At 43.9% G+C, this 12,743-nt stretch overlaps 1 protein-coding gene across 1 annotated transcript; it reads right to left on the bottom strand.

Moving 5' to 3' along the window:
• Nucleotides 1-8,795: 8,795 nt before the first annotated feature.
• Nucleotides 8,796-9,698, bottom strand: LOC124676179 (ethylene-responsive transcription factor ERF055-like). The gene has a single exon (XM_047212256.1). The coding sequence runs from the start codon at nucleotides 9,696-9,698 to the stop codon at nucleotides 8,796-8,798; it is 903 nt and encodes a 300-aa protein (XP_047068212.1).
• Nucleotides 9,699-12,743: the final 3,045 nt, after the last annotated feature.

The following is a 12,743-nucleotide window of genomic DNA, read 5'->3' as shown; positions in this document are numbered from 1 at the left end:
CACTAAACCCTACTTAGGAAATGATAAGCCACTTAGTTTAGAAACCATTAGAGATTATTTAGTAAAGAAAATATGAAGCCATAGTAAACCTAATAGCAAACCTATGGAACCATCTTAATAACCATCCTTTGATATGATGTATATGGGAAACCATGGTAATAACCCTATCAATACCTGCTACATATAAACCCATTTTACTTAAAGAGCCCAACTAGTTCCTATTAGAGAACTAGATGAATTCAATAGTAAACCCTAGAGTTACCTCGCTCTTATGTATAGTAGTTCTTATTCTTATTAACCTGTTCTTCAAAAGTTATTCTTTTGAAGTACAAATGTTAATCAAACCATAGAAGCCCTAGTTCTTATTTAAAGTACTTACTCTTTCTAAATGAACATGTTCTTCAAAAGTTATCCTTTTGAAGTATAATATAGGTAATCACCAATCATGTCATGTAGCACTTAAAAACTAACAACCACTCTCTACTTGCTATACAACCACCATTCCTTTATGTGTATGCTTGTTATAATACCTTATATTACTTATTTATGCTATTAATATCACCAACCCTAATAATAACCTTGTTTGAGAACCATTCTAAAAGTGCAACACACCCTAAAGAAATCTTTACAACTCATCAATCCTAAATCATCGGGATTAGGTTACGCTCGGGACGATTGCATCTCATACTATGCATTATAGCATTTTTGCCAGTTCTTTAAACATTGTCCTTACCGGACAATGGTGGTATTTCAGAATTTGGAGTTCTCACGTATCGAAGCTTTTGCCTGCATAATCTTGCAGTCAAGAAAGGCAAGTTCATCGCTTGCTCATGTCATTTGATTATTTGTATCAAACTATATGCAAAGTACTATACTTATCACTCATGCATTGAAAGGCAAAGTATTATTTTACAATTATGAATATGACTATGTGGTGGGCAATGGAACCATGGTATGTGTTGATATGGTGGAGGTTCCATTGCATGGGTTATATTAACCTAGGATTAACCACCAATGCCGTCCAGTGATTCTAGCGCCGTACAAACCACGTTAACCATGAGATCTATAATGGCCTGCGGGAAGCCAGCCGTATCTTTTCCCTTCGCACGCCAACGGACTGGTAGAGCTGCGGGGTGTTGGAGGCACTCGCCGTAGGTTGGGATAGCCTTTTAAATCCCCATCCATTAGTGATGTTGAGCTCTACGGTCTATGATGGATTGTCCAAAGTACACCGTGAGTAAAGCCGTATTATCGGGAGAAGTCTACTGGGGGTGTACGGGTGGACAAAAGGGTGGGTTTGCAGTCGCGGAGAAGGCGGTGTGGGCTTGGATCTTTATACCTGGCCTCACACCAAAGGAAGTGTGAACGGGGGCAAGTCCCTGCGGATGGCAAAAAGGGTGGGATCTCTTGTGGGAAAAGTAACACACCTCTGCAGAGGATACTGAATTGTGGCTGTCACTCCTTGTTCCGGGAAGGGAACTGCGAACGCGACACGAAAGGAACTCCATGAAGTTCTAGTCAACCTGTGAAGACTGACGGGCATAGTTTTCAGAATAAAATAAACCTTTTGAAGAAATGTTTATGAAAACTTGCATTGGCCTATGACTTTCTGGTCTATGGCTGTAGCTAGTGCATGATACACCTATTTCCTAATATGAACTTGCTGAGTACGCTCGTACTCATTCTATCCCATTTGAACCCCCTTCTTAGATCAAGGCACCGAAGGAGAAACTACCGTGAAACTCGAAGACAAAGGAGTCAACTGTAACAAGATGAAGAATCCAATCAAAGAAGTCAATGGAGTCAACTTCTGCATCAGCTAGATGGAAACCTAGATTAGTAATAGAAGGGAACCTTTCCCTAATCCTAGCACCTAAGTAGCTAGAATTCTATAGCAAGCCAAGTAGCTCATAATCTTGAGTTAGCAATAAGATAGACTACGAGTCGTTCTTATGGAGCTTTATTTGAAGTTTTACCTCACTGTAAAGTGGGAGGTTGTGTTGATCTTATGTAAACGAGTTCGTGTGTACTTCTATAGACATACCTTGGACTCGCATATGTTTCTGTTGTACCACTCTGAGAGATGTAATATGAGTGGAACGGTGTTTCACTTGTGTTATGTCAACGACTTGTGTACTACACCATGCAGTGGTACGCTGGGTCATCACAATCTATCTCCTTGGACCTTTGTACAGGCGACATAGAGGTACCCCTTTGTGACACTTGGTTGAAACATATGTTATGCAATGATAATCCATGTAAATCCAAGCTAATTAGGACAAGGTGCGAGAACTATTGGTATTCTATGCATGAGGCTTGCAACTTATAGGATGTCTTATGCATAACACATATGAATTATTACTAACGTTGACAAAATTGTTTCTATGTTTTCAAAATGAAAAGCTCTAGCACAAAAATAGTAATCCATGCTTCCCTCTGCGAAGGGCCAATTCTTTTACTTTATGTTGAGTCAGTTTGCCTACTTCTTTCTATCTTAGGAGCAAACACTTGTGTCAAATGTGTGCATTGATTCCTACATACTTGCTTATATGCATTCATCATATTACTTTGTGTTGACAATTATCCATGAGATATATCCATGAGATAAACATGTTGAAGTTGAAAGCAACTGCTGAAACTTACATCTTCCTTTGTGTTGCTTCAAAACTTTCTACTAAGAATTTATTGCTTTATGAGTTAACTCCTGTGCAAGTCTTATAGATACTTGTCTTGAAAGTACTATTCATGAAAAGTCTTAGTTATATGATTGAGTTGTTTAAGTCATTGTCTCTACCATTGCTTCGAATCACTTCATTCATCTCATATGTCTTACAATAGTGTTGATCAAGATTATGATAGCATGTCACTTCAGAAATTATCCTTGTTATCGTTTACCTACTCGAGGGCGAGTAGGAACTAAGCTTGGGGATGCTTGATACGTCTCAAACGTATCTATAATTTCTTATGTTCCATGCTACTTTTATGACAATACTCACATGTTTCATACACACTTTACATCGTTATTATGCATTTTCCGGCACTAACCTATTGACAAGATGCCGAAGCGCCAGTTCCTCGTTTTCTCGCTGTTTTTGGTTTCGTAAATCCTACAAAGGAAATATTCTCGGAATTGGACGAAATCAACGCCCAGGGTCTTATTTTTTCACGGAGCTTCCAGAAGACCGAAGAGCATACGAAGTGGGGCCACGAGGTGGCCAGACCACAAGGCGGCGTGCCCAGCATGGGGCCCGCGCCGCCCTATGGTGTGGGCCCCTCGTCAGCCCTCCGACTCTGCCCTTCCGCCTACTTATACTCTCCGTCGCGAAAACCCTATTACCGAGAGCCACGATACGGAAAAAGTTCCAGAGACGCCGCCACCAATCCCATCTCGGGGGATTCAGGAGATCGCCTCCGGCACTCTGCCGGAGAGGGGAATCATCTCCCGGAGGACTCTTCATCACCATGATCGCCACCGGACTGATGTGTGAGTAGTTCATCCTTGGACTATGGGTCCATAGCAGTAGCTAGATGGTTGTCTTCTCCTCTTGTGCTATCATGTTAGATCTTGTGAGCTGCCTATCATGATCAAGATCATCTTATTGTAATGCTACATGTTGTGTTTGTTGGGATCCGATGAATATGGAATACTATGTCAAGTTGATTATCAATCTATCATATATGTGTTGTTTATGTTCTTGCATGCTCTCCGTTGCTAGTAGAGGCTCTGGCCAAGTTGATACTTGTAACTCCAAGGGGGAGTATTTATGCTCGATAGTGGGTTCATGCCTCCATTGAATCCGGGACAGGTGACGTAAAGTTCTAAGGTTGTGGATGTGCTCGTTGCCACTAGGGATAAAACATCAATGCTTTGTCTAAGGATATTTGTGTTGATTACATTACGCACCATACTTAATGCAATTGTCTGTTGTTTGCAATTTAATACTGGAAGGGGTGCGGATGCTAACCCGAAGGTGGACTTTTTAGGCATAGATGCATGCTGGATAGCGGTCTATGTACTTTGTCGTAATGCCCTGATTAAATCTCATAATAGTCATCATGATATGTATGTGCATGGTTATGCCTTCTCTATTTGTCAATTGCCCAACTGTAATTTGTTCACCCAACATGCTATTTCTTATTGGAGAGACACCACTAGTGAACTGTGGACCCCGGTCCATTCTTTTAATTCTGAAATACAATCTACTGCAAACTCTGTTCTCTGTTGTTCTTCGCAAACAAACATCATTCTCCACACCATACGTTTAATCCTTTGTTTACAGCAAGCCGGTGAGATTGACAACCTCACTGTTACGTTGGGGCAAAGTATTTTGATTGTGTTGTGCAGGTTCCACGTTGGCGCCGGAATCCCTGGTGTTGCGCCGCACTACACTCCGTCACCAACAACCTTCACGTGGCCCTTGACTCCTACTGGTTCGATAACCTTGGTTTCTTACTGAGGAAAAACTTGCCGCTGTACGCATCACACCTTCCTCTTGGGGTTCCCAACAGACGTGTGTTTCACGCGCCATCAGCTCACTCCCGGAGAATCATGGCTTCGGAGGATGTTAAAAATCGCGGTTTTAGGCATGTCATCGCTTGAGCATACGATTGCTAGGCAGATGGTTGAAAGAGGGAGATGCTAATACTAAGTTGTTCCATGTTGTTGCTAACGAAAGGCGTACCAAGAATTATATTGCGGCGGTTAGGGTGGGGCAGGAGATGGTTACAGATTAGGAGAGGAAAATGCAGACTTTACGCAAGCTTACTCGAATCTGTTGGGGAGTATCCAAAACCGTGCGCATAGCATAAATCTGGAAGCCTTGGACTTGCCATCTGTGAACCTCGAGGAGTTGGAACATATATTTACGGAGGAGGAAACTTGGACAACCATCAAGGAGTTGCCCTTGGATCGTGCCCTAGGCCCGGATGGGTTTACCGGAGCTTTTAATCAGCACGCCTGGCCCATCATCAAGCATGATCTTATGGCTGGTATTCAGGGGGGCCGCCCGTCTCAAACGAGCGTTAATCACTTTGATACCTAAGAAACAAGACGCAATCGAGATCAAGGATTTCAGGCCTATAAGTTTGGTACACAGTTTCTCCAAACTTTTTTCCAAGATGGTTGTGAATCACCTCCGTGGGAGGCTAGGGGAGCTCGTCAGTATGAATCGGTCGGCGTTCGTGAAAAAGCGGAGCTTGCATGATAACTTCGTCCTTGTGATACAAGTTGCAGGAAAATAAATATGATAATGCATACGGGTGTTTGCTCAAACTTGACCTAACCCGCGCTTTTGATTCGATAACTTGGGGGTTTTTACTGGAGGTGTTGCGGAAGATGGGTTTTGGCGAGCGTTTCCTCAAATGGATCGCCTTGCTCCTTAACACTGCAAACACCAGGATCATGTTCAACGAAGTGCCGGGAGAGCGCATCCATCATGCTCGGGGTCTTAGGCAGGGGGAACCTTGATGTCTACGCACGCTTCTATTCTTGTAGACAATGTTGGGCCTCCAAGTGCAGAGGTTTGTAGAACAACAACAAGTTTCCCTTAAGTGGATCACCCAAGGTTTATCGAACTCAGGGAGGTAGAGGTCAAAGATATACCTTTCAAGCAACTCTGCAAATAAGATACAAGAAGTTTCTTGTGTACCCAACACACCCAATACACTTGTCAGATGTATATGTGCACTAGTTTGGCGAAGATATAGTAAAATGCAAGTGATATGGAATAATATGAGTGGTAATAGCAATCTGAAATAAATATGGCTGCGAGTAAACATGCAGGAGAACTGTAAATAAACGGTGATTCGATGTTTGAAAACAAGGCCTAGGGATCATACTTTCACTAGTGGTCACTCTCAACAATGTTATCATAATGGAATATAAATATAAGCACTTCACTATGCTATTCTGAACTACTCTCTGGCTGGATAACGCACACTAATTCACCATGTAGGGCTGCAAAAGCAAACCTCAAAGATGTATTCCCAAGTAATAATAAACACCCCATGCTGTACTATGAACATTCATAGGCCGTACTAACACACCACAATTTCATAGAGACATCCAACTCAAATCATAATTCAGTGAACAAGTATTCTGTGAAATATAGCCTAAGAGACCCACACGGTGCACACACTCCACCTTTACACACGTGGGACAAGGAGTCTCCGGAGATCAGATAAGTAAAATTCACTTGAATAGCATAACGACATCTAGATTACAAAGCTCATCATATGGATCTCAATCATGTAAGGCAGCTCATGAGATCATTGTATTGAAGTACATGAGAGAGAGATAAACCACATAGCTACCGGTAGAGCCCTCAGCCCCGGGGGAGAACTACTCCCTCCTTATCATGGGAGTCAGCAACGGCGATGGAGATGGCTCCGGGGCAATTCCCCGTCCCAGAAGCGTGCCGGAACAGAGAATTTTGTCCCCCAAATCTTCTCTGGATGATGGCGGCCGCGATGGAACTTTTCATGGAAGGAGGATTGTATCTTTAGGGTTTTTGCGTCGTGAGCTTTATATAGGCAAAGGATTTAGGTCGGTGGGGTGCCTGGTGGCCCCACACCTACCCTAGGCGCAGGCCAGGTCCAGGCCGCGCCTAGGGGTGGTTTGGGCGCCCTGTTGCGCCTCTTCGACCCCCCCTTTGGACTTCGTCTTCGTTTCGGTAAAATATTGACTTTGGCTTTTGTTTCGTCCGATTCCGAGAATATTTCCTGTACAACTTTTCTGAAGTACAAAAACAGCAGAAAACAGGAAACTGGCACTGTGGCATCTTGTTAATAGGTTAGTGCGGAAAATATATAAAAGTGCAACGAAGTGTGAGCAAGAATTAGTGTAAAACAAGCATGGAGCATCAGAAATTATAGATACGTTTGATACATATCAACCCTATGTCCCCAATGTGTTCGTGGCGGCTATGGAGGTTTTATCGCTGGTGGTTATCAAAGCTGTACAAGAGTCCCTTTTCAGTAATTTGGCGGGAATCTTGCCGCTGCAACGAATCTCGATTTATGCAGATGATGTTGTGATTTTCTTTAGGCCGGACAACCATGAGTTATTGTCCATTAAGAGAATTTTGGAGATTTTTGGAGAAGCCTCTGGACTGCATGTTAATTTCGGCAAAACGACGGCGAATTTGATTAGAGGATCGGAGGAGGATGAGGAGAGAATTACACGGACTCTTGGTTGTGGGATGTCAAAATTTCCGATCAAGTATCTCAGACTATAATTAGCACTTCGGCCACTCACCAAGGCGGAATGTCAACCCCTCATTGATCAAGTGATCAGATGTGTGCCGACGTGGCAGAGAGGTTTAATCCATAGGGAGGGTCGACTTTTGCTGGTGAATTCGGTGATATCCGCACGGGCTATTCATCAAATGGTGGTTGCTGAAGCGACTGCCTGGATGCTGGAGGAGATCAACAAGTGGCTGCGTGCCTTTTTTAGGTGGGGAAGAAGGAGGTTCTTGGAGGGCAATGCTTGGTGGCATGGGACGCGATTTGCAAGCCTAAGAGTTATGGGGGGTTTGGTGTGAAAAATCTAAGAATTCAGGGCTTGGCCCTCAAGGTGCGGTGGCATTGATGAGACGCACTGATCCGTCTAGACCTTGGCAGGGGTTGCCAGGGATGCATGATAATCGAGCTGACATGGTGTTTCAAAGCCTCGAAAGGTTCTCCGTTGGATATGGTAGAAACATTTTCTTCTGGCGGGACTGGTGGATTAATGGGCGCAATGCTGAGGAGATTGCGCCAGAGGTGGTTGCCCTTGTTCCGACTCGGCGCAAGAACTCACGCATGGCGAGCACCGCATTTCTTAACAATTCATGGATCTCGGACATATCGGGGGACTTGACGGCGGATGGGTGTGTCCAATGCCTTAGACTTTGGGATGCAATAGACAATGTCACCTGAGAAGGAAACTCTCCGGACCGCATATCTTGGAAAGGTTCGGAGTGAGGAGAGTACTCGGCAAAGAGCACTTATGAGATGCTTTGCCTTGGGAGTTTGAGATGGAGCATGAGTTCGCCTATTTGGAAATCCTTCGCCCCATTAAAATGCAAGATCTTCATATGGCTTGCGTTGTAATATAAGCTATGGACTTCGGACAGACGAGCGCGACATGGTTTACAAGATCAATCGGATCCTTGCTTCACATGCTTGCAAGAGGAGGATAATGTGGATCATATCCTCACACAATGCCCCTATGGGAGGCAAGTTTGGTACATCGTTCTTGCTAGTGCCGAGCTAAACTTTCTAGCCGCAGCTCAATTCGAACTTGGAGAGGAGACGAGGAAGCGAGTGAGGAAGCTTCATAGGAGAAGTTTCGATGCGATGGTCATTCTCACGGCTCACACTCTTTGGAAGCAGAGGAATGCCGAGTTTTTGACAACCTGCAGTTGCTAATGAATCCAATGCAATGCCGGGACGCCATCAGGGAGGAATTTCAGCTATGGGAGGTAGTGAGGAGAGGAGGGAGTAGTCTAGTGCGAGAGTAGTCTTGTTTGGAGAGAGGGAGGGAAGCATTTGCTTCGGGTGTGTGTTGGCATCTTAAGCACTGATTCTGCTTACTCTTGTAATTGTTGTTGCTTCTCCTTCTATAAATATAAGGTATGCTTTGCTTTGCGCTGCGCTCTCGAAAAAAGGTTGCAACAGTGGGGTTGGAAGGGGACTTAGAGAATTTATTTTATTTCATACTATAAATATGAAGAAACTTGCAAAAGAAATTAAATGAACGTTTTGAAACCCACAATGCTGAATTATGCCTGCATAATCTCTGGTATATATATCCATCAACCATCGCATAAAGTGAGCAGCTCCTCGAGGTAGTCAGCTCCCAGGTCCTCCAACTCCAGCACGCACGAAGACGAGGCAGCTTCTGCCGCCTGCAGCTTGTGTTTCCTCTCCGCCGACGCCGTGGCCCCAATGTCGTTGTTCTTGGGTTTTCTCTTCCTGATGCAGTGGCGCCGCTTGAGAGCCAGAGCAGGCGAGTCCACTTCCCCCGCTGCGGCATCGGCGCAGCTGATCCCCATCCCTCTGAGAGACTCCTCCACGCGGTTTAATGGGAAGTTGAGCACGGCGGCCGGGCCGCGCAGGGCGAAGGCAGCCTGGTCGTATGCGAGCGCGGCTGCCTGGGGCGTATCGAATGTGCCGAGCCACACCCGCGCGCCGTTGCGTGTGGAGTCCCGGATCTCGGCCGCATACTTGCCCCACGGACGCTTTCGCACCCCAATCAACGATGACGGTTCGTAGGACCCGTCGCCGACGCTGCCGCTCCCGTAATGTGCTGGCTCTACGGCGGGCGCCGAAATGGCAGTAGGATGGCGTGTCATGGCCGGATCGCCACCATAGTTCGGCTCCTCCCAGCTGGCGCTTGCTGCCTGTAGAGTCGAGGTTGAGTCGATGGAGGCGGCTTCCATGAGGGCGCTGAACTGGTTCATGTCACACTCATTGTAGTTGATGGCGCCGCCGAAATGAAGCTGTTGCTGGTGCTCAAAAGAGGCCATGTGGGAGGAGGATGTTTGGTTGTACTCATAGTGATCAGCGTACGCCGAGTAGGCAGACTGGTCGTGGTAGGAAAGAGGAGGTGGTGCTGCTTCAGGGTAGACTTGGTTAAAATCATGGCCGTATTGCTGTTGTTGTGGCTGGTGTGTGTAAGTGAGGTCGTAGTAGTTGTAGTCGTAGTGAGGCTCCATGGAATAATACGAAATGTAGCAATGTACTACGTAGGTAGTAGCTCTAGCTAATCAGCTACGCTGTGGTTTTTGTGTAGTATGATTCCTATTGTCGAGGAGTAGGGTAGGCGACTGACGAAAACCGGCGCAACCCTCGCTTCTTATATAGTGTTCTGTCGTGGGCCGGCGCGGCTCATGAGATTGACCAAGCTGAAAGTCACCGGCCGCAGGTTTGATTAGTACTGAATCAGCTCTGTCAGCCTGTCCGTTTTATTTGATCGCAAAAAAAAAAACCTGTCCGTTTATTTTCTATATGCTTGACCACGTACATGGCAAACCTCCAGCTATGCACACATGCACATACTGTATTTCTGGAGAAGGAAGGGACTACGTACGATCCTTTCATCTCCACAAATAGGAAAGAAAAATTCATGGATAAACTAATGGGTGTCTGCCGTAGGGCGGCTGGATACCACAGATTTCTCAGTCGTCACCCGATTACTTCACCCTCTCTGCGTAGGGAAGATAGAACAAAAACCCACAGCCATTCTGCAACGTAGCCTATGAATGATACATATATACTTTTATCAAGCGCTAGACATGAAAGTGAGATCGATTTGTGTTTACTGGTAACTGTACATGTGAGATCGATTTGTGTTTACTGGTAACTATACTTGCAGTCGTAGACACAAATCGATCTGACTTTCATTCTAGCGCTTGATAAAACAAAGACGTACTGCATCTGCAAGCATGTGTAGAGACCTTCTTGAGCAGATGAGCAGCTTCGTTGATTCTTTCCCGTACCACGTACTGCGCATATCTTGAGCAGATCGGTCGGCGGCTAGTTACGTTGCCACAAGATTGTTCGCCGATGGTGCCGAGAAAGCAACGGGTAGCCGCAAGTATACAGAGGAATGATCGATCGATCAGGAAGTTTATATACTCATGGGGATCTAGATTGCGGCACATGAACGATCTATTTGGCGGCTACACTACTAAAGTACACTCTATCTGGCTGTTTGTGATCAACGACCGTAGAGGTAGATATAAGACATTGATTAATAAGTAGCTAGCAAGAGGGTAGAGGAGGGCGTTCTGGCTCATAGGAGCATTTGCATCCATTCTGTAAAATAATAAAAAAACAATTTAAAAATGTTAAAAAAATTTGACATAAAATTTATGGTGTAAATTGTGACATTTTGTGTTCGTACACAGGTTTTCGTGAAAAACAACATTTTATGTGGCGTGTACAAAAAATACAAAAAACATCATGTACGTAGTCGTGTTGTAGCATTAAAATTTGTCTTTTTAAGGAACACATAATTTTTTTTTTCTAGAAACTTGTATACGAACATAAAATGTCTAGATGTATATGCAAAATTTTATTTCGAAATTTTTTGACACTTAAAAATGTATTTTCACACAACGGGTCGTATGCTCCTATGAGCCAAGTGAATTTCCCCAAGAGTGTATCCAATTTTTTTTACTACGTCCAGATGCTGTCGGCGTTAGGATGGCGCGCGTTTCCCCTTTTTCCAAAGAAAAGAAGATATTGTCGGGGTTTCATACTACACCGATCCTTAAGCCTCCGATCAGTATCTTCCTGCTGCATGTTACAGATCCATAAACTGGCCGTTTGTGTCTCTAACTAAGCCGGTCCTTCTTATGGGCCAGTTAACCAAAATAGAGATTATTAGTTTTCTATGCATGTGCATTCCAGGAGAGGCGGGGCATACAATACATAAAAAAAAGATACAGCATCTGGCTGCTAGATTTGGGGAACGAGTACAACGAACCAAAACTAAACGACAGATCATTGAGGAAAGGTAAATCTGGGCAACAAACCACACAATCAAACATACAGTGCCATATCTAATTTTCATTGGGGAAATTAAGCAAAGAGATCCGGGAATTGTTCCTGCAAAGTAGATCAAAAGAAGAACACAAAAACATAATTTATGTGGAAAATCCAAGCGTGAAATACCATGGAACACACGACGGCCTATCACTATAATTGGCAGAAGTATTACAATACACCATAGGAGAAACCCTTTAGGTTCTATCAATATGGTGGAACTCTCACAATCTATCCCATGACTATTTGGAACTATATATATAGAGGGGCGAACAATCGACACTGATTTGGTTGACATGGGTGTATGCGCACCTGTTTTTTTTAATACCATTTAAAAGTTTTGGAAAATTTTCAAATAATTTTTTCATGTACATATTATCTTGATACTTACTCTTGCAACTTTTCAAGTGAAAATACGACCATATGTAGTCTACATGATAAAGAGAAAATTGAAATTTGTATTTCTTTGAATAGTGCAAATCGAATCAATACAGTGTCATTTGCATATTTATTATTTTTATGTAGGTCATATACAATCTTATTTTTTCCTGAGAATTGGCACGAGTAACTATCAAGATAATATGTACATGCAAAAAAATCAAATTTTTTGAAACTTTTAAATGCCATTTTTAAAGGTTTTGAATAAACGGGTACGCCTACACCCATGTTCTACTAGCTATTTCCGGGAGAACAGCTCTCTTTCTTGCCGGACGGGAAATATAGTTGTAAATGTGCTATGTTTAGCATGGTTAGCATCTCGTAGTCCACCAGAACTCCTTCTGTAGTGCAAGTTGTACAATAGATATATAGGATTTGGGTCATATTCAACAATCTCCGTCTTGAGCCGAAACATCTTACATGAGTCATAGATATCATTCAACTCCTTTTAAAGTCATCACAAGCAAACCTTGTGCCTTGAAACATCGATAGGATTTGTGAACTTCCTATGAAGTCGCATGGAGCAAATCAGTGATATGTTATTCAGAAAAGAACACAACTGTCAACAAAGCGGCCAAAACGAATATGGGTCTTCTATAAAACACAATAAAAATCCCACTCTATGCCACTTGTCGTGTCATGGATTCGGACAACGGGGAATGGGTATCCCCTTTGGTTCGGCGAGGGGCGCAGAGCACAACGAGCTATATCGACAGCTAAGAAGGAGCTCATAATCACAAAGAGACACCGGTGTTTACCCAGAATCAGGCCGC

This window comes from Lolium rigidum, chromosome 1 (assembly GCF_022539505.1).
Source record: "Lolium rigidum isolate FL_2022 chromosome 1, APGP_CSIRO_Lrig_0.1, whole genome shotgun sequence".
Classification (NCBI taxonomy): domain Eukaryota; kingdom Viridiplantae; phylum Streptophyta; class Magnoliopsida; order Poales; family Poaceae; genus Lolium; species Lolium rigidum.
Note: the sequence above shows the minus strand (reverse complement) of the source record. Positions and strands in the feature narration are given on the sequence as shown.

Bases quoted from the DNA above. Each gene is read 5' to 3' on its own strand.
- LOC124676179 (XM_047212256.1), bottom strand. From the start codon at position 9,698: ATGGAGCCTCACTACGACTACAACTACTACGACCTCACTTACACACAC.